The sequence below is a fragment of the Thamnophis elegans genome, chromosome 5, assembly GCF_009769535.1.
Source record: "Thamnophis elegans isolate rThaEle1 chromosome 5, rThaEle1.pri, whole genome shotgun sequence".
Classification (NCBI taxonomy): Eukaryota; Metazoa; Chordata; class Lepidosauria; order Squamata; family Colubridae; genus Thamnophis; species Thamnophis elegans.
Window position 1 is genome coordinate 68,060,788 of NC_045545.1, and position 20,074 is coordinate 68,080,861.

General features: G+C 40.4%; 1 protein-coding gene across 1 annotated transcript in view; it reads left to right on the top strand.

The window, feature by feature from the left end:
- Window positions 1-1,780: 1,780 nt before the first annotated feature.
- The window catches only part of RALY (RALY heterogeneous nuclear ribonucleoprotein), a 45,944-nt gene continuing 27,650 nt past the window's right edge, over window positions 1,781-20,074 (top strand). Inside the window, exons 1-2 of the mRNA XM_032218881.1 lie at window positions 1,781-2,036; window positions 18,298-18,370. Of these exons, the coding sequence (XP_032074772.1) occupies window positions 1,781-2,036; window positions 18,298-18,370 (329 nt within the window). The remainder of the gene's footprint in view (window positions 2,037-18,297; window positions 18,371-20,074) is intronic.

Genomic DNA, 20,074 nt, shown 5'->3' on the forward strand with positions numbered 1-20,074 from the left:
CTCCTGCCTCTAAATCATTACCAAATCTGAATTATGCCTATATAGTGTGATAGGCAAAGAAACTGGAATACTCCACCCCATTGTCCTCTTCTGAACATAAAAAACCAATGGAGGCAAAGTTGCTAATCAACACACTATTACAGGAATGGGGTGAATTAGACTGTACATCATCTTTAAGCCCCTTCCTTTAAGGCCCTGCCTTGCTTTTTCCCACATGTCATGCTACCATAAATCAAGCAGTAAAATGGTCTCTGATGAATAGACAAGTGCCATCCTGAAATGCAAGGAGTTTTTATAGAGTTTTCCATAGAATTTTTATTGAGTTTTATTCCAATGGTTTGCGGCGTCATTATTTTTACAGTTTTGAGGATCATCAGCGTTGTTATTCTAGTTGTATAACTATTTTAAAATAAAATAAATAAGGTGAAAAAAACACTTTATGTTTTTATACTTTATGGTGATAAGAGGCATTGAGTCCCAAACAGCCCACTTATTTAGAATTTCTCTCATTTATTTATATAAGAAACAAATGCCAACTTTCAGATTCTTCTCTGTTTTGTTCAGATGTCAGTGGGAAATGGTCCTGTCATTTCATTACTTTACTAATTCAGCCTTGCACTTAGCTAACAAGAAACCCAAAGTGGAAGCATTTGTAGCATTGCTAACTAACAGGTTTGTACTATTATGCAATTCAAATAGACAATTTAAAATTTACCAAGCACAAGCTATTTCTATTATTCTGAACAGGATGTTTCATATTCTACTGCTTGTGATAGAGAGCTATTTGCATTTAACTAGAGCAGGGGAAGCAGAGAATACTTTATTTTATATGGCCAAGTGTGATTAGACACACAAGGAATTTGTTTCCGACGTAGAAGCTTTCAGTGCACATATAAAACAAGAGTAATAATAATCCTAATAATAATACCAGTAGGAGGAGGGGCAATAGTACTAGAGTCATGCTACATGTGTAAATATGCTAGACATAAGACAGTACTGTGGGAATTAGGGGGTTCAGCAGAGTGATGGCACAAGGGGAAAAGATATCTCTGTAACTAGGAACCTAATGTGAATTAATACGCTATACCACTAGCATTGTTATTCAAAACCATGTAACACTGGTACAGGGTTGCTGTGTTTAAATTTTTAGAGAAACATCAGCAGAAAGGCAATAGATAAGACTGAGAAAAAACCATGCAGAGGGTGGATCCTCACACCAGCCTTAAATGGGCACTAAGGGTCTCCGCAATGCACTACTTGTCACCTGAAATTGCCTGACTTCCAGTGTAATGGATTTGTGACTGCCATAGGATGCCATCAGCATTACAGGAAAACAAAACTTCCACAATAGTACAACTAAGGACAACTTACACCTCTGTTGCTAATGGGCTCGGGATGAGATTAAAACAATGGCCTGGGGAAACTGCAGAAAAAAAATATGCTGCTGGCACATATTTGTGCCATAAACAGATGTGGGACACAGCCTTAGAGGACCATAAATACAGGCAAAACCATCTCCATTGCATAGAAGTATGTGATCCACTATTATACACTCCTTTGCAGGAGTCCAAGTGAGGTTGTTTTAAATTGTTTCAGGATGTATACTGTTTAAACTATACCAATGTATGAAACTCCTTGTTTCACCTTGCACCTTGTTTCAAATTCACCTAGTGTTCTGCACGTTTTTGATGGCTGATCTTTCAATAAGCTCGTATGTACACCATTGCCTCCATTGATGGACCTTATCATAGGTTGTTATCTTGCTTACTCAGGTGTCAAGATGTCATTGAAAGTACAGACAAGTAACATCACAAACAAGAATGATCCCAAGTCCATCAACTCCAGGGTCTTCATTGGGAACCTCAACACAGCAGTGGTCAAGAAGTCAGATGTAGAAACCATCTTCTCTAAATATGGCAGAGTGGTGGGCTGCTCTGTGCACAAAGGCTATGCATTTGTACAATATTCAAATGAAAGGCATGCACGGGCTGCTGTCCTAGGGGAGAATGGGAGAGTACTCGCCGGTCAGACTCTAGGTAAGGTCTCCTTGCATCTCTCTCTGTCTTCCCCTGTATTTTCTAAGAAAACTGGAGATTGCTGTAGAATTGTAAAAAGCACTTTTCATATCACACTAAAATAAATATTCCCTAGTCATTCTGCAGTTAAATTTGTCTTCTACAGTAGAAGAATTTTTAAATATTTGAAGTAAAGTAGGACTTCATGCAAACATTACTGTCCTAATAATATTTCAAGAGGAATGGCTTTTCAACCTTGGATTAAAGTCAAGGACCTCAGCAAACACAAAATGATAAGCTTGAAAACACTCCAAAGTCTCAAAACAATATAGAAGTGTAGTATCGGCTCTAGAAGACAAATATTAAGAAATCTTAAGATTCTTCAAAAGTCACTAACAAGTTCTAAATGGGCACAGTGGACTTAGTTGTTCAGCTGCTTGGAAGCTGTATTTTTGCTTGCTTCCAGGTAACAAACATGTTTTACCAGAGATTGCTTCCTGGTAAAGTACATGTTTTGTAATGAAGGATGTCCCTTGTTCAAAAGACATTTCTAGGGCCATTTAAATCAGAGAAGACTATTCTGATAGATCAATGTTGGAGAACCTTTTCAACACCAAGTGCTGAAATGGGAGCGCACAGACGTACTCGTGCCGAAAACTGGAAGAGCAGCCGCCCAGTGCATATGCACGCTCCGGACAGCTGCTCTTCTGGTTTCTGGCACACATGTGTGCACCGGACATCTAGTCTTCCAGTTTCTGGCATGCAGGAAGACTAGGTGGCCGGTGCAGCGGAACCTGGAAGAGCAACAGGTGACTGCTTGTGTGGAGAGATGGCTCTATGTGCCATTTCCAGGACGCGTGCCATAGGTTCACCATCACGGTGATAGACAAATTGCACTTATAATCATAGACATCTGCAACCAGCCACAATGATCTCAAAATGGCAATAGTGACTTGTAATGTACCAGTGCAGGTTCTGCCCTTTAAATATTTGTGAAGGGACACTGTATACAAGTACATCGTAAGGAAGAGAGTTTACATCACAACAGGCATTTCATCCTCCCTCCCTCTCTATCTCTTCTGTGGGTGTCTTTGCGTTCACTTTGAATAAAGCAGACAATGTCCAGCCTTGAGCCTATGGCCTGTTTTCAAAGGCACCTGCTACCTCTCCAACTAGACTGCTGAATTTTAGGAATGCTGCGGTTTTGTGTGGAAAACAATTATAAAATAAATGGTTCTCTAATTCCTAGAATAGAAAGTCAGTTTGATATAGGAGTTAAGGCATCAGGCTAGAAACTGGGAGACCATGAATTATAGTGTCACCTTAGACACAAAGCCAGCTGAGTAACTTTGGGATAGTCACTCTCAGTCAGTTCTGGGATGGAGGCAGAGGCCAAACACTTCCAGAAAGCTTTGCCAAGAAAACTTCAGGGACCTGGCAGTTGCCAACATAAAAACTTATTTGAAGACTCCCCACCCCAAATCCTTGGAATAAGAATTATAGCTAAGGTATCATATCTGGGCTATAAATAGCCAAATATGTGACAGACATAGCAAAACGAGTGTATCTCATTGCTACCAGTTAATAGCCAGGCAACCTTTGCAGCAGGGGTGGGTTTCTCGCCCCGTTCCAACCAGTTCGGTTGGAACGAGGCCGGCGGCGTCTTCGCGCACGCACGCGGCATCCTCGCATGCATGGACACGGCGCGCGCATTCGTACTAGCGTCTGCGCGATGCTCCAGCTGCTCCTGGAGGATCGCGCAGGCGCTGTATGCGTTCTGCGCATGCGTGGAAGCGCAGAATTCGTAAAAACCGGGTAAGGAGCGGGCACGGGTGTGCAGGCGCGCGCGGGCGTGGGGGGGGCTTTGCCGTTCCCGGAAGTTACTTACTTCCGGGTTCGGCGACCAACCGGATCGCAGGGACCGGTGCGATCCGTTTGAAACCCACCCCTGCTTTGCAGTCTTGAAGTACTTGCTCTTGACATAGCACATGTTTACCTCACCCCATTCCAAAAAAGACCCTAACATTCCCCTTGCCTCAGAGATGGAGGAAATTCCACACACAAGTCATGCGATTCCATCTACTGTACTTCTAAGCATCTTTCTGCTTATTCTGTCTCACTGATCCACCTACTTTCTTTATATGCTGATTTTAGGAAGTTCTTCAAAGTGGTTCATTTTGTTGACAAATACAACAGTTGACAATATAATAAAATAAAAGTTTATTCAACCAAATTAGCAATAACATATTGAATTTAAAAGAGTATAATCTGGAAAAAGCTTTTTTCCCCCCTAGTTCCATTTTTATCTATATTAAATTAAGGGGTGACACCTTTTCAAGTATATCATTTAAAGTTTGTCTGAAGTTTTCCACAACCCCCAGGAATTTTTATTTAAATGTTTTAGGAAGGTACCATCCCAAAAACTCAAAAGGGGCAAAAATGTACAAATATTTATTGTATGGGGGTATCTAACAGTTGTCCAATGGATTTCTGGATTATCGCTATAAGAAACCCCCAAAACTGCTATTTTCAAGACAAATATAAAGGTGAAATTTATTTATTTATTTATTTATTTATTTATTTATTTATTTATTTATTTATTTATTTATTTATTTACTTCATTCAATTTCTATAGCCACCCATCTCTGTCAATGACTGTGAGACTTGCAGTTCAAAAAAATATTACAATTAAGACACTGAACATTTTTAAACAATAAAAAAACAATAAAAGCATCCAAAATAAACATACCTGTAGCTGCTGAGATACATGGCCATACAGGAAAAGGGGCCCTTAACACATTCAGCACCCCAGACTCAGGAACATAGCCAGATTTTTAGGCCCTTGCGAAAGGCAAACAGGGTTGTGAGCATTCTAATCTCCAAAGGGACGATACTCTTGAGGGGCCACTGCCGGGGGGAAAAACTTGTCTTCTGGTCCCCATCCGCTGACATTCTTTGGATGTCTGCAACGTGCCCATTCTATTTAATCTAGTTGGATGACTAGAAAACTTGGAAAAAAGGCGGTCCCTCAGGTAACCTTGTCCCAAGCCAAATAGGGTTTTAAAGGTTACAACCAGCACCTTAAATTGCACCCAGATATATACTGGAAACTAATGCAGCTCAGGCAGAAGTGGTATTACAAGTGCCATATATCTGGCTCCATTTACTACCCGTGCAGCTGCATTTTGCACTAGTTGAAGTTTCTAAATTCTCCTCAAGGGCAGCCCTGTGTACAGCATGTTACTGTAGTCTATACCAAAGGTTACAAGGACATGAGTTACTGTAAGCAGGGCCTCCCAGTCCAGTCATGAGTGCAACTGGCACACCACTAAAAAAAACTGGAAGTCTTTAAGAAGATGTTGGATAGCCATTTGTCTGGAATGGTATAGGATTTCCTCCCTGGGCAGGGGGTTGGACTAGAAGACCTCCAAGGTCCCTTCCAACTCTGCTATTGTATTGTAAAAGTGTACGTAGGCCCTCCTAGCCACAGCTACCATCTCCTCTTCACAACCCATCCCCCAAACTAAAGATGGAAGAACCTTTTTTCCAGAGACTCCCAGTCACTCTGTCTTGGTTAGGTTGAGTCAAAGCCTGTTTCACCCCCAGCCCACCCTAGATATCGGGATAAAATGTCCACAGCATCACCGTGTTAGAAATACAGTGAACCGGATAGAAATAGAAAGGCTAATATTGCCTTTGGTGTTACACCAGAATATTACTTTCAGTGGAAGTTATTGTTTTTTCTACTTTACTGTAATTAGCAAAGGACTCCAAGAAGCAACCTGCTGCTTATTATTAAATTACTTATCGGATACTTTGAGGCAAAAGCTAAAGCAAAGGTGTCAAACTCAATTGCATCATGTGACATCACATGACCTATCACAATGGTTTTTTTGCCTTTGTGGAGCTGCGGTGGGTGTGGCCTACACCTGATGCATCCAGCCCAGTTTGACACCCCTGAGCTAAAAACTTCTAAGCTCTAATTTCAACCTCAGTCTGGTTATTTTTGCTGAAATGTTATAGTATCCTAATTTTACAACTTTGCAGTATATATGCCTGTTAAACAAGGCTCCTTATTGATATATTTTATATCTTTTTTTAAAAAAAATTATTATTTTTTCAATAAAAGCCCTTAATTAATAGATTCCATTTGGAATCTACAGTAGTCTCAACTAAATTAAAAGCAGCAGTAGTATGTTTCAAGGACAGCCAATCATATATTAGCTCCTTTGGAACTGGTCACAAGTAGGCCAGTTACCAAATTGTCTTGAGGCAAGGAACCAATCAGAAACTGGATTTTCAAAATTCCAACATATGATCCAATTAGAGATTAGTTATGTTACAAACTCAAGAGCTCAGGCAGTTCCTGTTCAATTTCCTGTGAGCTTCCAAGAAAGTACATTATAGAGCAGATCACTTTTACTTCTGAAGATGCCAGCCATGCTTGCTGGTGAAACATCAGGATACCAGATAATTAGACTATGGCTTATTAGCCTGGAAGCTCATCAACACTGCATTGATGCTTGCTGTGAAAGCCTGCATCAATATACTCCATAATTGGCTTCCTTGGAGTCCTCAGCCAGATCAAGACAATTTGGGAGCAGCTTAAGCTATTTAGAGTGTTAATAATTACAAGCAACATTTGAAATGAAATTGGAAAATAAATGACAATTAGTGAAGATTTTGGAGCTTGCTATATTATGCCCAAGTTGACATATTAACTGCCACATTTTGTATTTATGCAAAATTCCAGTTATTCCTTAGGGCTAGCCTATGATCATGCCTGGATAACTGCCATCATATCAGACTGATTTAGGAATGGCAAAAGGTGGCACGAATTCTCTTTCCCACTTAAGCCGTTGTTAGTGCAGGGTTAGGTTGGGATCAAGAGGTCTTCCTAATGATGAGTTAGAGGCAGTATCACCTCTTTCAGAATAAATTGAATTCCAGTTGTTAAGCCACCTCTCTTTTTTAGATATAAACTTGTTTATTTTCATCATGATATCAAATCCATGCAATTAACAATATTATTAATTGTTTTATTCATTTGTTATTCAATTTTGATTGCACCCAATTCCAGATTGACTCTGAATAGCTCACAACATAAAGAAAACCCAGGGGGGGGGACTAATGGAATAAATAAAAAAGATAGAGAAGCCAGACCACCAACTAAATATTTTTAATGGGCTGACAATGTATGGAAGCATATGTTAAGCACATTCAACATAGGATTCCATCACTCTACCCCAAAAGCTAGAAAAACAGCCAGGTGTTTAAGGCCTTTCACAATATCAGGATGGGAACTATCTGGATCCAAGATGGGACTTCATTCCAGTGGGTAAGCATTACAACGGGGTTTCAAACACAATTTCATTGAGGGCCGCATCAGGGTTTTGTTTCATCTTGGGGGGCCGGGGTGGGCCCAGCCAGCTTGATGTCATTCATGTCAGGGCCGCCTGTGGTGTGCCAAGTTCTCTGCCAGCAAAAACAGGCTCCCAATCTCCATTTTCATTGGCAGAGGGTTGCAGGAGGCTGTCCCAGCCAAAAACTGAGATTGGAAGCCCATTTTCACTGGCAGAGGTACCATGGGCCAGTCCTTTGCTGTTTTCAGACTGGCCCCATGGGCAGGATCTAAGCTCCCTGTGGGCCAAATCCAGCCCATGAACCTTGAGTTTGCCCCCCCTTCACTGCAACAAAGAACCTGGATCCCAAGATATGGCTTATTGAGTGGACTTGGAGCATCCCAGTGGTGGGTTGCAGGTGGTACATCCCGGTATGGGCGTACCAGTGCCTGCCTGGACCACTAGGTACCATTCCGTTCTGGTGCTCTGGAGGGCCCACCCACCCGCCCGAGCTTCTGACCTGTATTTGAGTTCTTCAGCACTTCCGCGTACATGCACAGAGGGAATGGCACCTGCGCAACACTCCACCGAGCAGCTGGAGCATCAAGGAGTCTCAAGGAGTCTCACGGAGGTGTCGGAAGAGGTAAAGACACATGCACACGCTGCGTGCATTCATGTGGTGGACGCCGAGCCCCATTGCAACTGTACTGGTTGCAACAGGATCTGGAACCCACCACTGGAGCATGCTCACTTTGTTGATTCTTATTGGCCAGGAAGAAACCATGAAAGATAGGCAGCTCTTCAAATAACCAAGCCCTATATCAAATAGGACTTCATGGGTAATAACCAGCATCTTGAATCACCCCTGGAAGCACATTGGCAACCAGTGCAAGTCATGGAGATAAGATGCCCATGATCACAGTGAGACAAGGCCGCCACTACCTATGCCACTGCTTTTTAAATCAACTGAAGCTTCCAAATGTTCTTCAAAGACAAGCTGATGTACAGCACATTGCAATAGTTGATCTATGAAATGATGGGTGCATAAGTAGGATCCTGCAATGCATTACTGCCAGTTCAATGCGCAAAAAATTGTTCCGTGTGCGCATTTGCATTTAAAAAGGTCTACGCATGCGCACATTAGAAAAGGAAAAAAAGAAATGCGCAGAACCAAAAATCAGCCAAACCGGTCTGAACCAGTAAGAACCGGTAGGAACCCACCTCTGCTGCAATGTCACAATTGAGCATGGAATCCAATAAATGTTGTGCAAAGGCCTTCTTGCCCATAGTTGCCACCTGCTCTTCAAACAAGAGCTGTGAATACAAAAGGACAATACCTGCTTGGAGTGTGGCTTTTTGTGTGTATGGGGTATGTGTGTATGGGTTTTTTTGTATTTTGGTAACAAAAAGTGATAGATTTAAGAATGATCAAATATTAATAGCACCTTATTTCAAACTCCCTCTGCATATCTGGTGATCTCATTTCATTGTGTTATACACCCAAAATAAGATAGTACAAGGATGGAACTATATTATTCCCCACTGTCAAATTGGAGCCATTGTCCACTCAAATAACTGGATATGATTTCACAACGTCGGCAATTGAAAACATGTAGACTTCAACTCCCAGAATTTAAAAACTCTGTTCTGTATTAATCAATTAAGCTGAACATTGTGGAGTTATGCTGACATGGAGTATTTAACTAGTCTTGTATCTATTATTTTTATTTTGTTTTTAGTTTTAGTTTTTAGTTAGTATATTTTTTGCTATATTTAGCTGCATGTTGCCTTAAGGAATATAAAATTGAATTCTACCTTGTTATCCATTCAATATTTTTTTTCATTTCCTCCTGTTTGTCTAGTAACAGTGAATACTGTCAAACACAGCATTAGAAATAATCAAGAGCCCCCGCTAGCCAGAATCTTTCCTGTCTAAGGATGTAGATCTTTCATTATCTAAGGTCTTAACATCCTCTGATATGTTTGTTTATAATATTGTCTTAATTGACCAAATATAGGGTTATTATCATTTAATGCCAAGACCTTCTTTAAGGAAATTGCACAGGCATTGCAGAAAAAGCACAGCTTGGTTCTTGCACCACCTGAGCTCCCTTCCTCAAGTGTATGTGACTTTTTTTGCAGCTAATTTCTGCCTGATGTGTGCAATTTGCTATAGATTGGTCTGACAGTTTGCTGCAAGAAAAACAAATGTTCTAGAAGCAGATGCCCAGGCTTTGTCTAGCATATTGCTTTTTCTTCAGCAATGCCACCAGCTGTTGAAAATGATGCCTTGGAAATGATGGCAATATTTGGTACACCGAGAAGTCCCAAATCAAATTAGGCACAAGATGTGGCAAACACTGTAAAAATAAAAATGAAAATGAAAACAATCCAAAAGACTTATTCTCAAGGCTTTGTTGCCATGAGATACAACAACAACAACAACTCTCCCATGTTCACTCATTATAAAAAGCAGCCTGTCCACTAATCAGCCATGAATAATCATGCAGCCCAGGAAGGGGTTTTAATCACAAGCAACTCAAAGTATATTGGACAAACCCTATTGAGAAACCACAGGATTTCCTTGGGGATAATCCTGATTACCTCCACTGTAAACATAATATGTGAGAGCCAGCTGGCTGGCAAAGCCTTTGTTGTGCCTGTGAAACATAGTTCTGATCAAACTGTCTGAGACTTGCATTCAGTTTAGCTCATTCTCTTTAATGCAGGATGCCCAGGCTTAACATGTTGGGAGTCATACAGAGGCAGTCCTCAACTTACGATCATTGTTTATCAACCATTTGTAGTTATAATCACACTAAAAAAGTTGTTTCTGATGGGTTGTCGCACTTACGACCATTAGAGCATCCACATGTTCACATTATCCAAAATTGAGTGCTTGGCAACTGGCATGTACTGTAATTTACAATTTGTAGTGTTCAGGAATCATGTGATCACCATTTCCTGTCAGCTTCTGACAAACGAAGTCAAAAAGGGGAGCTAGATTTGCTTAATACCATGTGATTTACTTAACAATCACAGTGATTCACTTAACAATCATGGCAAAAATAGTAAAAACAGACATGATTCAGTTAACAATTGAAATTCTGGTCCCAATTGTGACTACCTGTACTACTTTGAGAAAAATTTTCCAGGTGTTTGAGAAGTTACATGGACATTTCTGGCCCACATTCTACCCTGTTTCCCCAAAAATAAGACCTCCCCGGATAATAAGCCCAATCGGGCTTTTGAGCGCATGCGCTAAAATAAGCCCTCCCCAAAAAATAAGCCCTCCCTGAAAACATTGCAACACAGTAGCAGCAATGAGGTGACTACGCTCACTGCCTCCTGCACCTCAAAAATAAGACCTCCCCGAAAATAAGGCCAAGTGTTTTTTCAGGGTCAAAAGAAAATAAGATCCTGTCTTATTTTCGGAGAAACAGAATATCTGCCCCATATGAAGAAGCAAGACCCTGTTGCTAGCATCCGTCTTTATTCAAGTCTTCTTGTCTATTCTTATTCAAAGGATCTAGGAAGGAGAGGAGATTTTGAGGGCTACAAAGGGAAGGAAATAGCACTAGCAATAGCACTTAGACTTATATACTGCTTTACAGTGCTTTACAGCCCTCTCTAAGCAGTATACAGAGTCAGCATATTTCCCCTAACAACCTGGGTCCTCATTTTACCCACCTCGGAAGGATGGAAGGCTGAGTCAATCTTGAGCCTGGTAAGATTCAATCTGCCAAATTGCAGGCAGCTGGCAGTCAGCAAAAGTACTTCACTCTAACCACTGCACCACCAAGGCTCATCTCATTTCAAATCATTTCTCTCTCAGTGGTTTCAGGCAAATCTGCTTCTGTGAGTGACACTGTGGTGTTTTCTTTTTCTCTCTTTCTCTCTTATTGAGCAAGTGATTGGTGTGAATTTGATGTGCTGCATTCATTTATGTTTGCTGTAACAAGACTAATTTTATACTATAAACCCTTTGCAAAGCCAGCATATAAAGGGTTTGTAGATTGACTCTGAATCCATTTGAATAATACATTTTACCTATTTTGATTTGCTGGGGAAACATATGACTCCAATTAACAATTTGCCTTGGAAAATAAATTTGATTTGGAAATAGGATCGAACTGCAAACCAAATCTTTACACAGACCGAGTAACTAAATTCCTATAAACTGATTAAATAAGCAAATGGCTACATATTGATATTTCACAGGGAACTTAAGGGACATGTTGACACAGCAAGTTCGCATCCTGTAGTACACAGCCGAGAGTGCAGGAAACAATGCTGAGCAATCTTTTACATATCTCAAAGAAAGCCTGGACTTCAGAATAGGGAGTCAGCTGAATATACTGAGATGGTTCTGCTATTAGCAATGTAAACCATAATGAGCTGACTAACTGGAGTATCTTGTCTGTACCATTTTCTGCAGCATTTGTATGCATTCAAACTAGAGGTGGTATTCAGCCAGTTCGGACCAGTTTGTCTGAACCAGTAGCGGAAATCGCAGATGGGTCACCGCCACCCACCCACCCACCCCGGCTCTACGCCATCCTATTTAAGCAAATTTTTGAGGCCAGGTGTATGCACAGAAGTGGCATATGTGCTCACGAAGGGAGTGGGCACACATGCAGCGAACCAGTGATAACAAAATGTGAAACCCACCACTGGTTCAAACCAATATTATGCAGGCATTAGCTATATCTACAGGTATAGTAGCTTTATCTACTGGTATCTACAGCTACATGTATTAGTTATAACTACAGATAGTCCTTGACTTACAACCATTTGTTTAGTGATCATTCCAAGTTATGGCAGCACTGAAAAACGTGACTTATGAGCACATTTCAACTGTTGCAACATCTCCATAGTTATGTGATCAAAATTCAGGTGCTTGGCAACTGGTGTGTATTTATATTTGCAGTGCTTTAGTGTAATGTGATAACCTTTTGTGACCTTGTGACAAGCAAAATCAATGGAGAAGCCAGATTCATTTAACTTCCATATTACCTATTTAACAATTGCAGTGAGAACTTAATAAATGTGGCAAAAAAAGTTCATAAAATGGGACAAAATTCACTTAACACCTATTTTGCCTACCAATGAAAATTTTGGACTCAATTATGGTTGTAAATCCAGGACTACCTATATAGCAATACTATATGGGAAAATTGTTCTGTATTATGTTTCTTTTTTAAAAAAAAAAGGAATGGGGAGTAAAATATGATAGTTTGACATTATCTTATTAGGAATTGGTCAAGGAATATGTGCCCACATCCTGCCTTTCACAGTCTCATCTCCAGGAAAGAAAAAAAAAAGTGGATTATCTTGGCAGACAGGGAGATTTTGATGTGATGCTTTCAGTTCTGTAACAGCAAATAGCAACAGTGCTCTCCACCACTTCCAGTATTAAGACAAATCACCACCAAGAGAAATTTAAAATACTCGAGTCTTTTGAGAAGAAAATGGAGGAGGGGAGACAGAAACCTCTTTCACAAACAAACTTTCCTAGGAATTTTCAAGGCAGATTTTTGACAGAGCTTTAATATCAGGCAATATTATATTTTTTTTCAGGCTCGGTTACTGGCCAATCAATATGAGCATAATAGTATCTGTGTCAGGGTTCCAAGTAACACCCGTAACGAAAGAAGACTCTGAGGCTTGAGAATCCTCAAAGTTTCATTTTATTAGAGATGTCATATTGGCACATCTGGGAAAACCCGAATCTGAAAGTTTCCCACTCAAATGAAAGTTCAAGTCCCTGCCCAACACCCACATGTCCATCACATGGTCCAATCAAACACCATCCCAACTGGAGATGCCTCCCAGTCACGCCACTCCAGGTGCAGGGCAGGATGATCTTGACTCTCTGAGAAAGGAATGTTATTTTGACTATATCTACCCCACTCCATATAATCCCCCCTCCCAGTTTCCCACAGCAATCATTGTGGCAGGCCTGAAGGCCCAATGCAAAAGATGGCTTGCAGGCCTGACAATCTGTGCATTTGGGAGGATTAGTGAGTATTCAAAGCTGACTCCTCAGCATGAAAATGGCAGATTGAGATTTGGGTTAGAACTTCAGCAAGGAAAGAAATGTTTCCACCAATATTTTCCAAACTTGGCAATTTTAACGTGTGGACTTCAACTCACAGAATTCCCAATCAGCATCATAAAGTTGTCAAGTTTGAAAAACACAGGTTTTTGAAACTCTCCCTTCCTCTTCGTTAGGGCCATGATTCTGATTCCTTCCTGAGCATCCAGAAACCTAGCTGTCCATATTGAAACAAATATGTTTAATGCTGGTCCATAGTTTCCTTTTTAGACTCTTGGAAGAAATTCTTGGTCTGAATCAAGCTGGGTTTTCCAAAGAACACAAGACAAAGCTAGAAGCAGAACAATAAAGGAAATATTTGTAGTTCAGGGTTGAAATGAGGGGTCCTTGGTGCTCTCTGAGCTTGGTTGTTTTCTTGCAGATGTTTCATTACTCAAACTAGGATGTTACCTAGTTTTGGTAATGAAACATCTTCTACAAGAAAACAACCAAGTTCAGAGAATACCAAAGATCTCTCAGAAGAAAAGACAAATAGTCACAATAATCAAAGTTTCAGGGTTCCAAAAAATGCCCGCAACAAAATAAAACTCCAAGGCTTGAGTTTCCTCAAAGTTCCACTTTATTAGAGATGTCATGTTGGCATATCTGGGAAAACCCGAATCTGAAAGCTTCTAGGTTTTCCCACCCAGTTGAAAGTTCAAGATCCTGCCACACCCACAAGTTCCTCATATTGTCCAATCTTTCACTACCGTGAAGACAGATTCCTCCAATCCAGATCCGGCCAGGTGCAAAGACAAAAACAACCTTGACTTTCTAAGAAGAATGTTATTATGGCTACATATCACCCAACTCCATATAATCCCCCCTCCTATTTTCCCACAGTAGAAAGTGTGGCAGGCCTGAAATCCCCCCAAAAAAGATGGCTTGCAGGTCTGACACAAAGGTGGTTACAAGTTAAAGTTTAAAAAGCAGTTATTTTTATAGAGGAGTTTTTTGGGTTGTTCCTTGAAAGTGTGTGGACTTAGCCTCCCTTGTCCAGTAAAGAGGAAAAGCTTGGTTTGGCTTTCTTGTGAGGTTCTGCCATTTTTATCATTTGTAAGTTAAAATGGTGACCTCAGTGTAAAGGTTTGATGTGAGGAAATCTATTATTGAAATGAGGAACTTTCGATATCTAGAGGGGATTTTCTTTGTTTAATTAAGTTGCTTTGCCAATTTCATCTGTCTAAGATACCCTTCGTCGATTTCAGCCTAAGTGTCAAAAGGCTTAAGCAGACTTTCAATTAGTGGTGGTTTAGTGGTTTATTCGACTTGTATGCCGCCCTATTCCCAAAGGGACTCAGGGTGGCTGACAAACCAAAAAGGAAGGGGAACAAATACAAAAAATAGTAAAAACAGAAACAAAACAACAATACAAAACAATTTAAAAAGTCACAACAAGCACAACCAATTCGAGTAGGGGTGGAACTCAACAGCCCCAGGCCTGTTGGAACAGCCAGGTCTTAACGGCTTTACGGAAAGCCTGAAGGGTGGCGAGGGTCAGAATCTCCACGGGGAGATCGTTCTGTTCTCTGGGGTTCGCTGGGAGGTCAGGGAGGAGAGAGGCCAAAGTGTGGCATGAGGCTTTGGCCTTCCTACAAGGCCTTTAATATATTCAATGTTAACTTTCCAGACTTCTATCTATTCCCACATAATTCCTACTTGAAACAAACTGCTTAGTTAACTTTTTTTTTAACATGAGGTGTTGAAATATCACCCACTGAGAAGCTCAAGTCACCTGGAGTAAGCTGAGAATTGTTGTTGAATATAGCATTTCAATCAGGAATTGACATTTTTGATCTCGCAGTAGGTGGTAGCAATTTTGAAGACAGCAGGAACACCAGACATACCTCTGCAGAGGCAGAAAACCTATTCCCTTCCTTGCAAAGACAGACGCATGGCTTGAAATAAGAACTCCGACATTCTGCTTCATTTTAGTTTTGCTTTATTAAGGGGAAAACAATTGTTTGAAACAACACACTCTGCCCTCTGATTGTCTTCTGCAAAGCTAGAACAAAACTAAAATATAATTTTCAGAATGTCAGATGATACTATACACACACATAAAATGGTTCTACTCAGTGTACATATGTGTACACTCAGTGTACACAAAGACAAATTCCTTGTGTGTCCAATGACACTTAGCCAATGAAGAATTCTATTCTCATTTATTTTGCATCTACTCATTACTAAAAAGTTGCATGCTTTTAAAAATACATATAATCATATAATGTTGAATGAAAAAGGCACAGAAGTCAAGAAAATAAAAAATAGAAATGACACATACATAGTTTTGAATACCGTATATATCAACAACTTTGTAAACTTAAAGAATGCAAAATTTTAAACATCCATATTTCTATTATTTTATATATACAGGACAATATACAGTAGATTTTTATTGGTTAATTGCTTGATATATAACTAAAAATTGAGATAGTCAATTTGTCTTTAAAATCCTTTGAGTCCCTTTGCCCTTATGCTATTTGAGGGTGCTGTATTGGCTTCCAGTAAGTTGGTCAAATGTTGGATTAAACTTTTAGAACATAAATGGTTTAGGTCCTAGATTCTTGCAGCATCACCTCCAAATAAGAACTGATGCATTTAGTTCTCTCATATTAGTTGGGAATAGCCAACTTCTGAATCTATAAATATTGAGATCTGTGGGAGCTTAGGAGCAATGCTTTTGTACGAAGCTTCCCCTACATGAAGAAGCCTCCCATTGGAGGTCAAACTGACACCAACTTGTGGCCTTTCAAAAAGCTACCCAGATGGAGTTAAAGCAAGGCTTTAAAAATGTGTGTTTGTACCACTGCATTGTAATGTTTACTACCGGTGGATTTGTATAGTTTCAAAGTTTACTCTGTTATGTTTCTGTGAATGTATACTATTCGGAGCCATATAATTGCAATAGTATGTAAATACAACAGACAGACAAACTGAACTAAAATCAATCAAGCCACTATGGATTGCTTTAGTCTGATGCACGGGTGTCAAACTCGTGGTGTCACATTGCTGTCACGTGACATTTCATTATGTTTTTTCCCCTGCATGGAGCTGAGTGGGCGTGTCCTGTGCATGACACATCTGGCCCGTGAGCCACCAGTTTGACACTCCTGGTCTAATGTGTCAACAGAAGGGTAGGATTCCTGAAAGCAGATGTTCCATCCTGGCATTGATCCAGAACCCAGCCTGTTTCACGTTACTAAGCTGCTGTATTATATCTTCATGTTATGCCATAGGTCTACAAGGATCTGGGTCTACGTGCAAATCATCACTGATGCTGCACCATCTTTCACAGATCATGTAGGAAAGACCCACCCTCTCCTTAGCTTCGCTTCTATTAAGCAATACCTTTTTACATTTAAATTGCTTTGTTTAGTTTCCTTTAAGGCAGTGAAAAATGGTTATATGTCTTAGTCTCCACTGAACCCATTGGAATGGAGAGCAGGCAAATTTTCTTGGCAGATCAAAGCATCTGATTCAGTCTTTCAGTGCTAAAATTGAGAAACATCCCTTCAATTATAACAGGTGACATTTGATCTGTTTTGATATCCAGCACAGCTTTTAGCATGGGTATTATGGCAGAGGAGTTTAAAGCAATAGCAATAGCAGTAGACTTATATACCGCTTCATAGGCCTTTCAGGCCTCTCTAAGCGGTTTACAGAGAGTCAGCATATTGCCCCCAACAATCTGGGTCCTCATTTTACCCACCTCGGAAGGATGGAAGGCTGAGTCAACCCTGAGCCGGTGAGATTTGAACCGCTGACCTGCTGATCTAGCAGTAGCCTGCAGTGCTGCATTTAACCACTGCGCCACCTTGGCTCCTCCTTTAGTCTGATGCACCCGTGCATCAGACTAAAGTAACATAAACAATATTTTCTATGTTATAAAGAGCCTGAAGGGGATGCAGTGGCTAAGATGCTGAGCTTGTCGATCAGAAAGGTTGGCAGTTTGACGGTTCGAATCCCAAGCACCACATAATGAAGTGAGCTCCTGTTATGTGTCCCAGCTTCTACCAAGCAGTTCGAAAGCATGTAAAAAATGCAAGTAGAAAAATAGGAACCACTTTGGTGGGAAGGTAATAGCATTCCATGCACCTTTGGTGTTTAGTCATGCCCGCCACATGACCATGGAGACATCTTCAGACAGCGCTGGCTCTTCGGCTTTGAAACAGAGATGACCACCACCACCCCTAGAGTCAGGAATGACTATCACATATTTGCGAGGGGAACCTTTACCTTTACCTAAGGAGCCTGACTATCTTTTCCTATGCTTGTCATAGGAAGGCACACTTTTAGTTATAATATCTATGACTTAGGTGGGTGTTGAATTCTTCATGAATTAATTTTTCTAAGTGATTCAAGATCCTGCAAATAGTGAAGGAGCAAGGAGGAGATTTATTCTTGTTCATAATGGACCCTGATCATTATTGTGTGCGTAAGACTTAAGCTGACTTATCTTCCTTATATGGGATAGATTTTTTGAATGAGTTTAAGGCTTTCATAATATGAAAATAAATTTAATTGTATTTGATGAATTGATTGATGAAGTACTAAGAGGGGAAATGCTTAATGGGACCATGGGTCTTATTGAAAATAATTACAGAATATAAATATCCCATATACTGTATATTTTTCAAAAAAAAGGAAAACACCACTGCCTCTATTTGAATATAACAGATATATCTGAAGAAAATAACTGTTGCTCAGTATTAAAACAAAATTATGTAGCAAACTGATCTCAATAGAATTGTTAAAAGTAGCTTAAATTTGTTTTGAATGTTTGCCTTAAGGACAGTTAGGGAAAGATACTACAGTAATTCCAAACCATTATTTGTTGCAGATATAAACATGGCTGGAGAACCGAAGCCCAACAGACCCAAAGGACTAAAGAGAACAGCATCTGCCTTGTACAGGTAGGGTTGCTGAGGATTTTACCAGGGTTATTCACCACACCTGTATTTAATTATGCATGATGGCAGCCTATCAGAGTCTGCTATCCTAGGCTGCAGCCATCAGAATTCTTCAATAGCCTAGTGAGAAATAGGCCTGATACCTTGTGCCCCCCAGAATTGTTGAAGGCATACATGGAAAGCATGTAAGCCTAGACTTTTGGCAAATAAAAGGGTGCTTGAGCAAGGTTTCTAGTTCATGCGGTTGGCAAATGGGTGTTTGAGCAAGGTCATGCATGCAGTTGGCAAAGGCAATGAAGTTCAGACAGCAGCAAGTGGCATGTAGCAGGCGTTTGCAAACAAAAAATTAGGAGAAGGGAATGAATGAGGGAAAGGAGTAAGCAAAAAGTAGGACTTTATGACAACTGAAGAGCAATTAGTGCCAGAAGGATGATGCTATCAATGCAACTGAGAGAAAGCAATGGAAGAGTAATATGAGAATCATAGAATTCTAAATTTATCAAGAAAGGTAGAAGGAAGTGGAAAGTGTTGAGACAGATATTGGAGAAGGTGATGGCAGAAAAGAGATTGGAATAGATTGTTTATCTGGAAATAAATTGAACATTATAGAAGATGACACAGTCCTGGGCAGCAAGCAAAATGAGAAATCAGATGAGGTAGAACTTAGCAGAGACTTTAAGAAATAAGCAACAGAGCCTAGCATCATTGAAAAGTGACAAGCAGAAATCTGAGGCTTCAGGAAGCTGATTTGGATCATAAAACAACAGTAGTAGAGAAGCATGTAAATACAGGTGAAACTCAAAAAATTAGAATATGGTGCAAAAGTTCATTTATTTCAATAATACAACTTAAAAGGTAAAACTAATATATGAGATAGACTCATTACATGCAAAGCAAGATAGTTCAAGCCTTGATTTGTCATAATTGGGATGATTATGGCTTACAGCTCATGAAAACCCCAACTCCACAATCTCAGAAAATTAGAATATTGTGAAAAGGTGCAATATTCTAGGCTCAAAGTGTCCCGCTCTAAGCCATAACACCTGCAAAGGGTTCCTGAGCCTTTAAATGGTCTCTCAGTCTGGTTCAGTAGGAATCACAATCATGGGAAAGACTGCTGACCTGACACTTGTGCAGAAAACCATCATTGACACCCTCCATAAGGAGGGAAAGCCTCAAAAGGTAATTGCAAAAGAAGTTGGATGTTCCCAAAGTGCTGAATCAAACCACATTAATAGAAAGTTATGTGGAAGGGAAAAGTGTGGAAGAAAAAGGTGCATAAGCAGCAGGGATGACCACAGCCTGGAGAGGATTGTCACAAAAAGGCCATTCAAAAGTGTTGGGGGCTTTGACAAGGAGTGGACTGAGGCTGGAGTCAGCGCATCAAGAGCCACCACATACAGACCGATCCTGGACATGGGCTTCAAATGTCGTATTCTTCTTGTCAAGCCACTCCTGAACAACAAACAACGTCAGAAGCGTCTTACCTGGGCTAAGAAAAACAGACCTGGTCTGTTGCTCAGTGGTCCAAAGTCCTCTTTTCTGATGAGAGCAATTTTTGCAACTCATTTGGAAACCAAGGACCCAGAGTATGGAGGAAGAATGGAGAGGCACACACTGCAAATGCTTGAAGTCCGGTGTGAAGTTTCCACAGTCTGTGTTGATTTGGGGAGCCATGTTATCTGCTGATGTTGGTCCACTGTGCTT